The sequence below is a fragment of the Schistocerca cancellata genome, chromosome 1 (assembly GCF_023864275.1).
Source record: "Schistocerca cancellata isolate TAMUIC-IGC-003103 chromosome 1, iqSchCanc2.1, whole genome shotgun sequence".
Lineage (NCBI taxonomy): Eukaryota > Metazoa > Arthropoda > Insecta > Orthoptera > Acrididae > Schistocerca > Schistocerca cancellata.
The window spans coordinates 1,111,743,408-1,111,761,001 of NC_064626.1; the positions used below are offsets into that span (position 1 = coordinate 1,111,743,408).

A 17,594-nucleotide genomic window follows, 5' to 3' on the forward strand; every position below is an offset into this window, starting at 1 on the left:
ATACGCATTATCCGGCGACTTTATTGAGGTAAGAATTTTCAATTTACTCAGAATGATTTTTCAGGGCCGTGACACAGGGCAAGCTGACGTCCAGATTTACCAGTTTAGGATCGCAGGCAGTTAATTATTGAAAGGTTATATATGAGTCACATTTTCATTGGGAGCTTAGTCATTTTTTATTGCGAGGTTACAGGATTTAATCTGTTGGTAGGAAACGTTCCTGTTTCTAGAGTACAGTACACAATTTTATAACAGTATAAAATCACATACGACAATCACACTTCAATCGCATAAGCATTGTGACTGCTGTTTATAGTACTCAATGTAAAATCACAATATTCACAGGCTGACATTTTGCTTCATAACGTCCATGTCCAAATTCAGTAAATACCTTGACCTAAAAATAAGAACTTGGCCACAAATTTTCAAATGCCTCTGTGCACCACGATTAACAACACACGCGCATGCTCCACGCCACAGCACACCTACCCAATGTCGCTTTTCGACTGACAATTATCGATATCGCTCTCGCAGCACAACTCATACAACAGTGGTGCCTATTACATTTGGTTTCACACATTTGGTTACGCAAAAGTGTTTCAGAGAAGGTCAAACATACATTGATATTTTTGCATACTCAGTCAAAAGAGATTCATGGAGCAATATTAATAAAGCAAGAAACAGTTACATTTCATACTATAGAACAAGACAGCAAATTTTCTAAAGCATCGAAGATATACGTGCAGAGTAAATGGAGCAGAAGACAAGAAAAAGATAAAATATATCTCATATGATTAGCAGTATTTTCGCAACTTGTACATCACATCTACCGATTACCGTCACATTCAGGTAATTCCTTCGTGGTGTGCCTTTTTTTCCTCAGAGTGTATTATGCTCTACACTCTATGTATTTTTTTTTCTTCTTCAGTTGGTGATATCGCCATACGATAAATAATTAATAAATAGTTTTTGTGCAAACATTGGCAGCACGTTTGGAGCTGCCCGGATTCCAGAGCACGGTAAGGCGTTGTTCAAGAATTCATGGTGGCCAACCTGTCGCGGATCGAATAACCTCGGGAATTAACGGAGAGGGCTGGTGAAGCGAACAGGAGCAACGTGGGCTTTAGGCGCTTTCTCATATTAGACCAAACGAGTATCGGCCATGTACCCACTTCCCGTCTCAGTTACACTGCAGGCAGACCTGTCGTAAACGTTCTCACTCTTGAACATGTGTACTCTAGATGCAAGCAGACGGTGTACACAGCTTCGGTCCGTGAGGAGCTGTGGCGTCAGGAAGAGCATCCGTTTGCCAAGTGTCACTAACAATGTCACATCGTGTATAACAATGCCGACCCATAGGGAAACGACAGAAGGCAAGGAACAAACAGAATAAGATTGGCAGCACGCTTTTGACCTCTTGAAAACACCATATATTTGAGAAGGTACAGACCAATCTGCAGAGATACACTCCACAACAAAGGTATTGTTGTTATGTCTGACATGCTAGACGGTCACATGGATGCAGCTTAGATATACTTTTCTCGTTTCACGACTATCAAACGTAGTCCCAAGCGTAGCTGCATTCAGCGTGAGTGCAGCATCATTTCTCAAATGAGCTTTCAGGTCTTCCTCTCCTCTTTTTACCAACGCTAAATCGCTTAAGTATATCCCTGTTGCGGACTCGACATTCCAGATCTTTCCATAAGTGGGCGGCGTTCGCTCCTGCAGCCACAAGTGTCGATGAGTGGAATGTTTAACGTTGTTGGTTCTAATATAAATACAAATTCTTTAAGCGGCCCCTTTCTAAAACTGCTGCACTTCATTTTAATTTGGATATTATCAAAGTTAAAAGAGATTAGTGAATATTTTCCGAGTACTATAATGTCAAAGTATTTGCTTGAGAAAACTACAGTTTCATAATACTCGATAAGGTCATCCTTTTGTTTTGTACGGGTAGGACGTACATAATTAAGAGTAAATTAATTAGTTGTGTTGGGTGTACTGGCGCGTCATCACATGTTGTTGTTGTTGTGGTCTTCAGCCATAACACAGGTTTGATGAGGCTCCCCACGCTAGTCTGTCCTGTACAAGCCTCTTTCATCTCCATATAACCGCTGCAACTTATATCCTTCGGAAACTGCATACTGTATTCATCTTTCGACCTCCTTTTACAATTTTTACCTCACCTCACATCTCTCCAACAGTAAGTTGGTGATCCCTTGATGTCTCAGAATGTGTGCTATCAACCAATCCCTTCTTTCAGTCGTGATATACCACAGATTTTTTCTCTTCCCAATTCTATGCAGTTCCTACTCACTAGTTACGTGATGTATCCATCTAATCGTCAGCATTCTCCTGTAATACCACATTTCGAAAGCCTTTTCTTTTGGGGGGGGGGGGGGGTCGTTAGTCTTCTGACTGGTCCCGAATTTATCTCTTGTGTCAAACTTTTCACCTCAGGTATCACAGGCAGCCTAAGTCTTCAATTATTTGCTACATGTATTCCAATCTCTGTCTTCCTCTACAGTTTTCACCCTCACCAGCTCCCTCTAGTAGCATCGTAGTTATTCCCCGATGTCTTAACAGGTCACCTATCATCCTGTCCCTTCTTCTTGTCAGTGTTTTGCATATATTCCTTACATCGTCAATTCTGCGGAGAATTTCCTCAATCCTTACCTTACCTGTTCACCTCATTTTCAACATTCTTCCGTAGCACCACATTTCAAATGTCTTCGATTGTCTTCTGTTCTGGTTTTTCCACAGTCCATGTTCCGCTACCACATAATACTGTACTCCAAACGTGTATTCTCAGAAATTTCATCCTCAAATTAAGACCTGTTGTTTGATACATACTAGCACATTTCTCTTGGCCAATAAAGCCAGTGTTGTTTTTTGTGTTATCCTTGCTCCGTCCGTAATAGGCTATTCTGCTGACTAGACAGAAGAATTCCGTAACTTCATACGCTTCGCGATCAACAATTTTGATGTAAAGTTTCTCGCTGTTCTCATTGCTAATACTTCTCATTACGTAAGTCTTTCTTCTGTTTACTCTCAATCCAAAATCTGTACTCATTAGACTGTTCATACCGTTCAACATATCTTGCAATTCTTCTTCATTTTCACTGAGGGTGCAATGTCATCAACGAATGTTATCATCTATATCCTTTCACCTTGCTTCTAATTCCACTCTTGAACATTTCTTTTATATCTCTTATTGCTTCTTCGATGTATAAACTGAACAGTATGGGCAAACGACTAATGCCTATCTTACACCCTTTTTCAACCGACCACTTCGTTCTTGGTCATCCAGTTCGCTCTTGTACGTATTCCATTTTGCCCGTTTTTCCCTACAGCTTCCCCCCATTTTTCTCGGAATTTCAAACATCTTGCATCGTTTTACGTTGTCCAACGCTTTTTCTAGATCAATAAAACCTATAAACGTGTCTTGATTGTTCTTCAGTCTTACTTCCATTGTCAAGCGCAACGTCAGACCTGCCGCTGTGCCTTTAGCTTCCCGAAAGCCAAACTGATCTCCATCTAATACATCTTCAGTTTTATCCATTCTTCTATGTATTGTTCTTGTCAGCAACTTCGATACACTGATTCTGTGATAATTCTCGCACTTGCCAGTTCTTGCTATTTTCGAAATTGTGTGGATGATGTTTGTGGATGATGTTTCGCCGTAAGTCTGATGGTATAACGTGTCTCACAGATCCCACACACCAAAGAGAATAATCTTTTGTTGCCACGTTCTCCAGTGACTTCTGCACTCTGGGTCGAATTATGCATGACTTTGTAAAAAGATCTATCTTGGCATTCACTTGAAAGGAAAGTCATCAGAGCTCCAACTCTGTTCCTGCAATATGATGCCACTGTCTCAATCATTGCATTCCTAGCCCAGTGAAACACTTCTGCGGCAGCTAAAAGTTTACCGGGATAATAAAAAAAAGTTTGTGATGAGGACTGAGCTGTTTCTTCTATGAATAGTATGAAATTCTTGTATGGAGGGTCTCAGATGTGACTTACCGAAATATTCTTCCAGATAATGAAATTAAAGAAATCAAAAACTCCTACTTTCCATTCGGTCAACATTATTTGCAGAGACTAAGGGAGTTTATATCGAATAACTTGGTAGGTCTTTCTCCCAAACCAGACGGTTCTATAAAGGAGAGAAATAATTTCCGTGGTTTAACGAAATAATTTTTCAGCTGGTTTATTAAATAATTAAAACACGAAAACATTCATTTTTAATATGGGAAAAATAGTTTATTTCAATGAATTTTTTCCGTTAACCTAGCAGATTAGTCTATTGACAGTGAACAGTTTCAGTCAACGGAGAAGGCAAACTCGCACAGAAATACTGTCTTGCTAAGAGCAGTTAAGACTAAGCATCAGCAGTTGCCTTATGTAAGAATGAAGACCGCTATTGCATCATTTTGGTGCCTTAGATTACGTGATACGTACAGACGCTTGATATCAAAAGTAATTTCCTGGCTGCAACGGACGCGGTTAACCCGATCTCTCGACGCACAAGATTCTGACGCAACTTCTCAACCGTGGACAGGAAGTGGGGTCCTCTCAACCAAGGGTACGCAGCACATGGTGCGTCGGTCTCGTATGAATTACTTCTCCGCAGTTGTTGTATAACATATCGCACAATCAACAGTGCTCTCCACAGCACACTTTACACTGATTTGCAGAGAACAAGTGCAGACATTAATATGGTATGCCCTTGTGGATGAGCCGTTGTATAAAATTTACAAATGCCAGAAGCATGTTATCGTGGACCATTCAAAACCGGAAAGTGTTCGCAGCTAGACGATACGTCCCTGTCGATGGTAATTATGTTTCTGTGCTCCACTTACAAATCAAATAATTTGAGTTGTACAGAACTTACTCTTTAATGGTATTGTCCGAAGGCACTGCTATTCGGTTAAGACTTTATGAAAAGTTGCAGGAACTGTCACGCTTCTATGTGTTCTATAATGATACTCACCATGTCCCACAAGTAAATAATCTGCTGATATTTCCCCCACCTTGTCATTTAGCTTTGCCGTACTGCACGTAACACTTAAAGGTTATTAGGAAACCGTTCACCAAAACACCTCGCGAACTGCTGTGATTAAAACGTCACACATCTGTCCATTTAATCCAACTCCTAACCAGACTGCTTCTATCCTGAACTTATATGTCTAATCATCTGTTAGATGACATCTGTCTCTAAGAATAATTGACTGAGATTGCAGATGTAGAACGTAAGCACACTTCAGTCACATACAAAATAAACACACGTAAACAGATAAAATACTATTTAGCAAGAGCTGCAGTAGCAATAAATAACTCTGGAAATGTGAGTAGCCAGTGCAAGGTTGTTATACGGAAAAGTGCTTCCACCAAGTTAGTTAATTTGATGCATATTGGCTAGCAATTTAGACTTTTTAGAATCCAGAACGTTCTTGGTTGGAAACTTTAATTACTAAGCAGAGCAATCAACAAACAAATAAGTGATACCTGATTGGAATAAAGTTAATATCAGCACTAAAGAACCTCGGCATAAACGGTATTATCAAAACACTTTGTAAAGAGACAAGGAGGTAAAGTTCTCGCATTCGAAAGAGGCTTTTACAGCACAGAACGTAAATTTAATCTGAATGTTGAACGTAAAATTGATGGTTCAAATGGTTCTGAGCACTATGGGACTTAACATCTGAGGTCATCAGTCCCCTAGAATTTAGAACTACTTAAACCTAACTAACACATCCATGCCCGAGGCAGGATTCGAACCTGCGACTATAGCGGCCGCGTGGTTCTAGACAGAAGCGCCTAGAACCTCTCGGCCACACCGGCCGTCAAGGTTAAATTGAAAACTGACTTGAATTTAGTAATGCACTTTAATAATGTTTATCGACAGGAATTCTTATTGGCAACTCGCAACATTTTAACGTCAAATTGGCAACACTAGTAAACAAATTTAAACTTTTTTTCTGCATCTGGTTTGTAAATGGGTGGATTTGCCTAATTTTGTGGTGCTGAATACACTGGTAAAATCAGTTTTTCTCCATGACGTCACATTTCTTAGATACACAGCAGAATAAAAAATTGTAATAGCGAAAATTGACACAATTACGTCAAACAAAAATACTCATTTAGAACGTATGAAATCAATACTACTTTATATGTATATAGCGGCTTTACGCCAATAAAAGGTCCCAGTTAGTTCTGAAGATATTTTCACCTTTAATCGTCTTTGCTTTTTGAAAAATGCGTCTACGGAGCTCTTCTTTTGTTTGCCGTTTCATCACTCTTCCTAACAAGACCCCAGCAGTAGTCACCCGTCATCGAAGGGTTCCAATGGCCTTGGAAATGGTGTTCCATTTTACGAATGTCTTGGTGAAAGCATTCACCATGCTCATCGCTTACGGCTCCCAAATTTTCCGCGAATAAATCAAGCTGGGAATGTAAAAAGTGAATTTTAAGTGACATTCTACGCTCCATGTTCTTAGAGCTGTCCAACAGATCATTCACAATAGTAACATAGTTTTTGTCTTTTCTGTTACCCAGAAAGCCCTTCACAATTGCTTTAAGAGAAGACCAAGCAGATGCCACTGTTTAAGTTCCAACCCTAGTATTCGCCACTCTTGTGGATTATGCTGTACACCTAGCTGCATCATCTGACCATTGACATCTTTACATGCACACATTCAGTTCTCCAAATCGAAATACTGAGCGAACGAAGCACCTCTCGATCTGAAACAGAATATTTTTGTCCCTGGAGCTAGAAGGTTCCGTTGTTGCAATCTCGACCACAAGAGTTCAGCTTCCTGTTTCGAAAGATTCGGATCTCGAACCAAATCGTTCAGTTCCTTTTGATTGAAGAGCTGAGGCGAAGTGTCATTCACTTGGCATGGTGTCTGGTTCCGTGGCTTTCAAGTTGCAGACAGGAACAGGCTACCCCTCATCATGCGGCGCAGGCAAACGCACTAAAGATACATTATTTGAATACTTTATTTTATGTCTAGTTTTGCTTGAATGTCCCGAAATATTTGTAAGACACAAGTGACAGTCTAAAGCATGGTCATTAGGCTCACACCACACCATCGGAACAGCGAATGGCAAGGCTCGGCGTTTTCCTTTCAAACACTCGGTTAAGGTTGTAGTACAGGCTATTCAGGCACTATGAGGTGCAAAATTTTTATCTTGATCACCAACAGGACAATCAAAATACAATTTATATTCCTTCTTAACCAAATCAGTGATTGGTTTTTTGAGCTTTTGGAGTGAATTTCCCGCACACATAACAAAAGATGTCTGGGCGGTTTAAACAGCAACTAGATTTACTAGTTGCCATTTTTCTTAGTGTAAGTTTTAAACACAAAAAGTTTGCACTACCTTTCACAGGAAACACTCACTGAGGATCTCTTTCACACCACTGGATTACCACACAACCATTTACTGACGATTTGTAGATCTTCTAGCTCTCCTCTACAAAATCGAAAACAAACAATTAAACATCAAAACAGAAGAACAGCATCAAGCGAAATACTGAATACGAAAAATAAAAAACTCAAAAATGGTAAGTGATAGAACATTTTGAAAGATATATTCGGATTCTACGCACCAAAATACGTACTAGTTGATGTATCACATCCCAGATATAAAATGGCTGTTGACTAGTGTAATGTGATTGCAGAGATGTGCGTGCTGTAGCTACCTACCTGAGACAACCGCCGAAGGATTTCTATTGTCAATGTTCCGTTGTCTCGTTACTCGCCACCCCGTCAAAGTACTCCAAAACAAACTTTCCCTATTTCAGAAGGACGGGACAAGCCGATCGAGCAAATTTAATAGTAAGAACACAAGATGATTTCCAGAAAACAATAGCGGACGGCTGGTGGAATATTCATTCTGACGTGCAGTGCGCCCGTTTATTTTTGTCAAAAATAGAACTAAATTTTTTATGAACTCGGCCCTTATATAAATTTCGTTACAATTTTGAGCTTACGGAAACTGACCGTCTGAAATGACGACAGTGCGTCTCACTCCTACTGTTCAGCCTTACTCGTAATTGCAACATACCATCACTCACTATCGCTCCTCAGCTGTCCCTTTTTAGTACTCTCTACAGATATTAATTTTCTAACGGGTCGAAGCTCCTCGAATTGCAACGAAATTACAAAAAATGTTCAAATTTGTGTGAATTCCTAAGCGACCAAAGTGCTGAGGTCATTGGTCCCTAGACTTAGGCACTACTTAAACTAACTTACGATAAGAACAACAAACACAACCGTGCCCGAGGGAGGACTCGAATCTCGGGCGGGAGGGGCCGCGCAACCCACGACATGGCACCTCAAACCGTGCGGCTACTCCGTGCAGCAACGAAATTACATTATACATGGGAACAAATATACATCATAAATAATAATATTGATTCTACATAATACATTACATTGCATCTGTACATACAAAATAATTGTAATCCATAATTAGTAAAGTTAACACAGAAAAAATACATACAGACTTCATAAAAGTTTTACAAAACCACAACGATCAGCAGTAGTAGGTGAACCACATAATAACTTACACCGAGCAATCTCGTTACAGTACTTGTAGCTGATAGAAGATTACGTTATTCATTGCAACGATAATGCTTTCGTGCGGGAATCAGTTGGTGAAGTAGCAGTCAACACCGAAGACGGCATCACAATTTCACATGTTGTATTTCCTCCTTAACTAAGGATTCCCCGATTCATTTAATAAGGGTTCACTAATGGAGATACGACAAACAGATTGAACCACTTCGATTTCATTCATAATGCTAAGAGATGGTAGTTCTAAAAATCATTGTTAAAATGTCGGCTCAGCAACCTATTTACAGTGTTTTTACACACGTAGATTGAACCACAATGAAGATTCGCTTAGCTCTACAGTCATTTACTTCCTGAAGCTGCTCTTGGTCATTGCCCTGCTTGAGAAAATACATCCTTGGTGATCATTTCTACTGTTTAGTGGAGCTGAAGGTCGAACTTCCTTCATAATACTCGAGGTCAAGGCTCTGAAGATGTATGGGGAAGGCATCACCATCGGCAAATATTTTTATGCGAATGCCTTGTCCTGGGTGAGCTTTTAACTCTCAATTAATCCGCCAGACCCGTTGGTACTGCTACCCATAGCACCATAGCCACTGTAGTGACTTGGTCTTCGTCATGTCTTCTTCCCGAAATAGGTAAGTCCCGTTATAACTTGGGTGCCTGATTATTTCAGTCAAGCTGTCAACATCCGATTCTATGTTCACGTCTCATTCTCCATAAATTACTTTCCAATGGTCAATACTGGAAGTAGCGTAACTCCTTATAGGCTCATTTTGGTAGTTGTACCAAGTTTTACATTTACACAGAAATACAAGTCACTTAGGAATGAAATGAATAGGAAATGTAGGGAAGCTAAGGTGAAATGGCTGCAGGAAAAAATGTGATGAAATCGAATGATTGTCTGAAGGACTGACTCAGCAAAACCTTCAGTGAAATTAAAAGAAGGGTAGTAACATTTAGAGAGCAAGGGGAATTCCGCTGTTAAATGCAACGGGGAGAGCGAATAGATAGAAAGAGGACACTGAAGGCCTCTGTGAGAGAGAAAACTTGTCTGGTGACATGATAGAAAAAGAAACAGGAGTCTATGTAGAAGAGATAGGATCCAATATTATAACCATAATTTAAAAGAGCTATGCAAGAGCCGACAAGTGCGAGAATTATTGCACAATTAACTAAACAGCTCATGCATCCAAGTTGCTGACAAAAATGGCTCTGAGCACTATGGGACTTAACATCTGAGGTCATCAGTCCCCTAGAACTTAGAACTACTTAAACCTAACTAACATAAGGACATCACACACGTTCATGCCCGAGGCAGGATTCGAATCTGCGACCGTAGCGGTCGCGCGGTTCCAGACTGACGCACCTGGAACCGCTCGACCACACCGGCCGGCTAGTTGCTGACACACAGAAGAATGGAAAAGGCAATTGGGGATCTTTTAGATGAGGATCAATTTGGCTTTATGAAAGGTGAAGGCACCGTGGAGGCAATTCTGACGTTGAGATTGCTCATGGAAACAACACCAAAGAAAAATCAAGACCCGTAACATGATCTGCCGACCAGGAAAAAGCGTTTGACATTGTAAAACGGTGCAAGGTACTCGACATTCTGAGGAAAATAGGGCTAAGCTATATGGAAAGACAGGTAGTTTACAGTATGTCGAAGGGCCAAGAGGGAACAGTGAGAATGGAAGACCAAGAATGTAGAGCTCGGACTAAAAATGATGTAAGAGAGGAATGTAGCCTTTCGCCCCTGCTTTTCAATCTGTACATGGTAGAAGCAATGACGGAAGTAAAAGAAAAATTCAGATTGAAAGGACATCAGTGATAAGATTCGATGATGACATTGCTATCCTCAATGAAAGTGAAGAAGAATTAAAGGATCTGCTAACAGAATGAAGAGTCTAATCAGTACAGAACATGGATTGAGAGTAAATCGATGGAAGCCGAAATTAATGAGAAGCAGCAGCGAGAAATTGAACATCAGAATTGGTGACCACGAAGTAGATGAAATTAAGGTATTTTACTACGTCGGTAGCAAAATAGACAATGTTGGACAGAGCGTAGAGGACATAAAGAGCAGACTAGAATTGTCACAAGGGCATTCCTGGCCAAGACAACTCTATTAGTATCGAACTTAGGCCTCAATTTGAGGAAGAAATTTCTGAAACAGTGCGTTTGGAGCACAGCGTTGTATGATAGTGAAACATGGACAGTGGGAAAATTGGAAAAGAAGAGAATCGAAGCATTTGAGATGTGGTGTTACAGAAGAATATTGAAAATTAGAGGATATGATAAGATAAGGAATGAGGAGGTTCTCCGAAGAATCGGAGAGAAAAAGGGTATATGGAAAACACAGAGAATAAGAAGGGACAGGATGATGGGACATCTGTTAAGACATCACAGAATAACTTCCATGGTGTTAGAGATGTGTAGAGGGTAAAAACGGAAGAGGAAAACGGCCATTGTAATACGTACAGCAAATAATCAAGGTCGTAGATAGCAGGCGGTACTCTGAGACGAAGAGGTTGGCACAGGAGCGGAATCCGTGGAGAGCCACATCAGATCAGTCAGCAGAATACTGATGGCTCAAAAACTAGGTAAACAAGTGATGATTTTTAGGAGCGATGCTGGAAGCTAGTAACTGTTGCGAACCTTGTAGTTCCACGGAAACTTTGATGGCTTGTTGACGATTCAAATTTTGATGTACTTTAGATAAAACAATTTTGGACATTGAGCCGCGTCACTGTTACTACTAAAACAGCTAAGTTGCCGATGTTTTGATCGACTTGTTGCGATCCCCTTCAGGGCTGTTCCCTGCTGTATTCACCATGGTTTAAGTTTGCAAGGGGAGAATGTTGAAAAGGAAAAGAAATTTCAGGCTGGTAAAAATTCCTCTGATGCCTCTTTCCCATTTTTCGACTTGCTTTTTACTCACCCTCGTATATTTATGGATTTAAACAGAAAACTATTGTAATAAATTGGCTTAGTTGAGAAGCCTATTTCATTTCACAGCCAGATAAACTCTGTCTTTAATTATATATTGCTATGTGGTTGATCCATGGCTCATGTTTCATCAGGGCTAACCTTTTTTAATTAATTTAGCCCGTTGCTCTCACTTTGGTTAAAGTATAGGAACCTTTGGAAGTTTACGAATTACAAACGACCACTAGCACTGTGCTGCAGCGTGGTTTACTCACTGGCTATTGCTGTGTAATCCTGTGGTGCAACAATCCCGTAGACATCCGGACAACAAGTTTTTCTGATGGGCTTAGTACTCTTTGGAAAACGTTTGGATATAATCCAACCACCTTTGTCAGTACGGGAGAAGGGCGCTTCCTTGCATTTCCTGACTTTTCTATGTACTGAGTCAGTCCTTGCGACAATCAATTCTTTTTTGGTTTCTTCACATTTTTCATGAGGCCATTTCACCTTAGCTACCCTGCACTTCCTATTCATTTCATTCCTAATTGAAGGAGTGCTCATGCTGTTCTTTTCAAAACCATAAGCACATTTTGAAATATGGTCGTGGGAGGGGCGTTCAATGAGTAATGCAGCACGTTTCTTTTCTCGGCCAGTTTCGGTTGAAAACATGTGAAATTTGTTGTGGGACATTGTGGAATATTCCCGCTTCAGCCCTCGTAGTTTCATGAAGTTCCGATTGGTGGCGGAGCTATACGTAACCTTCAAAATGGCGTCTGTAACGGAGGTGCGTTCCAAGTAGAGAGCAGTCGCTGAGTTTGTATGTAAGAAAACCAGAGCGTCTCAGATGTTCATGGTCGCTTGTAGAATGTCAACGGAGACCTGACAGTGAATGAAAGCGAGGTGGGCGGCTGGGCGAGGCATCTGTAATCTTTGCTAAGTCGCGCAAAGTTGTCCGATCTCCCGGTTGCCGGCCGCCCGCACACAGCTGTCACTCCTGCAACGTTGGAACGTGCGGATACTCTCATTCGAGGTGATCGACGTATAACACTCAAACACGTCGCTACGCAACTGGACGTCTCCGTTGGTAGTGTTGGCAGATTCATCGACCATTTGGGACACTCAAGGGTTGCGCAAAGCTGTCCCATCTCTCGCGTGCTGGCCAACAGCTGTCACTCCTGCAATGTTGGAACGTGTGGACACTCTCATTCGAGGTGATCTACATATAACAATCACACACGTAGCTGCACAACTGGACGACTCCGTTGGTAGTGTTGGCAGATTCATTTGGAGCACTCAAAGGTAGATTCGCGCTGGGTTTCTCGCCGACTGATACAAGACTACAAAGAGTAACGAAGGACAATCTGTCCGGAATGGCTTGCGCGTTACGAGGCTGATCGTGACATTTTTTTTTTCTAGAATAGCTTCACAGGCGATGGAACATGGGTTCATCACTTCCAACAGGAAAAAATACGGCAATCCATGGAGTGGCGCCACACCGCCTCTCCTCCGAAGAAAATGTTCAAAGCTGACGACGGTTGTTCTGTTTCATGTCCTCCCTCATGGTGCACCGATCAAATGGGTAGTGTATTGTGTCACCCTCAGGGAACTGAAGAAACAACTTCAGCTTGTTCGTCGCCAAAAAAATGCAAGCGAACCTCTTCTTCTCCGTGACGCGCAAGGCCTCACACATGTCTGTAAACCCGAAAGGAGCTCACAGAACTTCAATGGTATCTTCTTCATCCATCCTACAGGCCTGACCTCGCACCTTCCAACTTTTTGGCCCAATGAAGGATGCACTCCGCGGGAAGCAGCACGTCAATGATGGGGACGTTATCGTTCCAGCAAGACGTTGGCGCCGACGTCGACCAGTAGAGCGGTAGCATGCTGACAAACAGGCCCTCCCAGTAAGGAGGCTTAAGGCCGGTGCATTGAACGGAGAGTATGTTAAAACATAGGGTTTTTTAGCCAGAAGACTGAGGTATGATATGGTGTATTGGAGTCCTGAATAAAATAAAATCCACCTGCTTTCAGAAAAAAAAACAAGATTTAAAGAACACATAGATGCACTCCGCTTAACAACCTGAATAAGTTCAGCTTTGCCTTACATCGTGCCCAACACAATCATTCTGCAAACAACATAGAACAAAATCTCCATTTTGCCAACAAAGGCACAATAGTGCACCTTCTTGAAGAACTTGAACTGTTTATCTACACAAATACAGCACCTGACTACCTACTCAACGATCAAATTGAACTGAGAAACAAATTTTTCCTTCAGAAGTTTGAAGATCTACTAGTTCAAAACAAGTAACTACTCAACGAACCCTACACGTCTCCCAACCCCCCTTCCTCTCCTTACATCCTAACTACACTGGTGTCAATTTAATATCTTACCACAGAATAAAACCTGTACTACATTTCTAAAAGTCAAAGCTCTCTACTTTTAACATAAATCAGTACTTTATACATATTACTTCAAGCTGGAACAAACAGATGCTGCCTTTACCAATAGTCCAGATCACTTTAATGTAAGAACAAAAATAAGTCAACAGTTATAGAACATTTGTTCATTGTTTTTTAAATGTAAAGTGTACAGCCATACAAACATCTTTAGTCCATTACAATCACTATAACCTTTACACATATGCCTTTAGCTAAAATAAACAGTATCTACTCTTGCTAATACCCCAGATCATGTTAACATAACAACAGAAATAAGCCAGCAGTTCATCTGAAGGTTTGTTATTAATTTAAATTTAAATATAAAGGTCCTTGTCATACAGACAGCAGCATCTAACTGCAGATGCAATAACTCTGTATCATTGATTCCTGGATAGTCATGTTAATGACAATCATGATTAAAAAAATTGTTCTTGTAATTTATTTATTTATTTTATTTTGTGCTCTCACGTTATCGTCAATCTGATTAAAATATTTTACCTTATATCGACTTTAATACATGTAAAGAAGAACAAATTACATCACTGTGCACAGTAGGCCTATGCCATATCTTTCTGTCAAGATTTTTGTTACAAGCAACAGTTGTAGAGCGCATGCTGGATGCTGGAAAAGTCTCACAGTCAGAGTGTAAATTAACATAGTTCTTGTGGAAGTGTTTGTAGTGATATAATAACTGTACATCAAAATGGAGGCAGACAGATGGACACTAATCGAAGAAAGCCACCTATACTGTTCCAGCAAGTAAAAAACTAAATTTACATCCATATCGACAGACAAACTATAGTCTACATCTACATATATACTCCGCAGGGCACCAAGCGGTGTGTGGCGGAGGGCACAATTCGCGCCTAAGTCATATTTCTCCCCCCCCCCCCCCCCCCCCCCCGCTCGCATGAGGAAAGAAAGACTGTCTGAACGCCTCAGTACGAGCTCTTATTTCCCTTATCTTTGAATGATGATCATAACGCGATTTGAAAGTTGGTGGTAGTAATATATGCTCTACATCCTCGGTGAAGATTGGATTTTGGAATTTAGTGAGCAACCCCTTCTGTTTAGCGCGTCGTCTATCTGCAAGTGTCTCCCACTTCAAACTTTCTAAGAGATTAGTAACGCTCTCGCGATGGCTAAATGTACCAGTCACGAATCTTGCCGCTCTTCTTTGGACCTTCTCAATATCTTGAATCAGACCCAACTGGTAAGCGTCCCACACAGACGAACAGTACTCTAAGACTGGACGAACTAACGTATTGTAAGCAGTTTCCCTTGTTGAAGGACTGCATAGCTTCAGGATTCTACCTGTAAACCGCAATCTAGAGTTCGCCTTACCCGTTACTTGTGTAATCTGACCATTCCATTTGAGATCATTTCGAATAGTCACACCCAGATACTTGAGAATGTTAACGCTTCCGAAGACTGGGCATTTATTTTTTACTCATACATTAACGGGGATTTTCGCCTTGTTATACGCAGTAGGTTACACTTACTAATATTGAGAGATAACTGCCAGTCATCACACCACGCATTTATTTTCTGCAAATCCTCATTGATTTGTTCAAAACTTTCGTGTGATACTACTTTCCTGTAGACTACAGGATCACCGGGAAACAGTCTAATGCCGCTGTCAATACCATCAAGCAGATCGTTTATGTAAATCGTAAAACGCAGCGGACCTATTACGCCGCCCTGGGGCGCACCTGAAGTTACTCTTGTTTTTGTTGAAGTTACCCCGTTCAGGACGTCGTACTGCTCCCTGTCTGTTAGAAAACTTTCTATCCAAAAAATGGCTCTGAGCACTATGGGACTCAACATCTTAGGTCATAAGTCCCCTAGAACTTAGAACTACTTAAACCTAACTAACCTAAGGACATCATACACATCCATGCCCGAGGCAGGATTTGAACCTGCGACCGTAGCAGTCCCGCGGTTCCGGACTGCAGCGCCAGAACCGCACGGCCACCGCGGCCGGCAAACTTTCTATCCAATCGCGCACTTTTTGTTCAAAGTGACAGTGCGGCACTGAGTCGAACGCCTTTCGAAAGTCGAGAAATATGGTATCAACCTGGGAGCCGGTATCTAAGAGACTGTTGTATATCATGCACAAAGAGGGCCAGCTGTGTCTCACATGACCGCTGTCTCCTAAAACCGTGCTGGTTTCTGCAGATGAGCTTCTCAGAGTCGAGAAATATCATTATGTCTGAATACAAAATATGTTCCATGATTTTACAACAAATCGACGTCAGTGAAATTGGCCGGGCCGCGCTGGATTAGCCGAGCGGTCTGAGGCGCTGCAGTCAGAGACTGTGCGGCTGGTCCCGGCGGAGGTTCGAGTCCTCCCTCGGGCATGGGTGTGTGTGTGTTTGTCCTTAGGATAATTTAGGTTAAGTAGTGTGTAAGCTTAGGGACTGATGACCTTAGCCGATAAGTCCCATAAGATTTCACACACATTTTGAACATTTTTGAAATTGGCCGGTAATTATGTGCATTCGATTTTCTAATCTTTTTATAGATTGCTATGACCTGGGCCTTCTTCCAGTCCCGTGGAACTTTCCGCCGTTCCAATGATCTCTGATAGATGACGGATAAGAATGGTGCTATATTTGTAGCACAGTCAATATAGTCATGGCGATACACTGAAGTGTGTTCCGTCTTTTTGTCATAGAGCCAGCACCCAGCATTATGCTAGTAATAACGATGTAACTTCCTGAAACCATCTGGAGATGAACCTGAAAAGGTTCGAAAACCGGTTCATGGAATAGTACGTAATTGTTCAAAAAAGTGACTGGTTGCAGTTTTGTATAACTTCTTTACAAAAAAAAAGTGTTGCGTTACGTATGGAACGCCCCTCGTATATAGACAGCACAAACACCGTGACGGCCAGTTGTGGAAGCTGCAGTCTGCGCCCGCAGTCCGGCGGCGTTGCGTCACGGCGGCAGCTGCGCCGCCGCGCGCGTTCGGCGGCCGGGAAACCCGCGCGGCGCGGCTCGCGCTGACCCGGCCGCTGCTCGGCGCGCTCCACTTGCCGCGGCGCGCGCTGCCCCGCGCCCGTCGTTCCGGGGTCGGCCGCCCGACACACTGCTCAGTGACTCAGCAACGCACAAAGCCGCCGCCGCCGCCGCCCGCAGATGCTCCCCTGGGCTTCTCCCGCCCTAATCGCACCACGGCGCGCTTCTCTCTTCTGGGTTCTCCCCGGCAAAATGGCTCCAGCACTTCCGCTGCTGACAACGCGCTACTTCCTCGCAGTGGCAGCGGACTTTGTTCTTATTTTTTCGTTCGCTTTTGCGGTAGTGTGCGTATGTAGATCACGATTCAGAACTACGAGAGGATAAAACAGGGATGCCGCCTATCTCCTGTGAGACGCCCTGCTAAACCCGCAGGACAGGACAGGTAGTTTAATTGTGGAAAGGGGCCAAAATAAGTGGCTGTCAGTTACACTCGAACATACAACCTTTTATTTGGTCAGACATTACAAGAGCCAAGAATTAAAAAAAAAAAGGGAACACAGCTTTAGTTTTGGAACTTAATTAGTGACTGAATGTGTAGTACAATCTCATGCCTTAAGGGCAAGGCCACTTTAAATTAAAAACTTAAAGCTCAACCAAAATCAGAAATTTTAAGGGGGGT

At 41.9% G+C, this 17,594-nt stretch overlaps 1 protein-coding gene across 1 annotated transcript in view; it reads right to left on the reverse strand.

Annotated features, from left to right (window-relative positions):
• Nucleotides 1–8,980, reverse strand: part of LOC126131942 (uncharacterized) — a 110,905-nt gene extending 101,925 nt beyond the window's left edge. The window contains exon 1 of the mRNA XM_049915176.1: nt 8,936–8,980. Coding sequence (XP_049771133.1) covers nt 8,936–8,980 — 45 coding nt within the window. The remainder of the gene's footprint in view (nt 1–8,935) is intronic.
• Between the last annotated feature and the right edge of the window lie 8,614 nt (nt 8,981–17,594).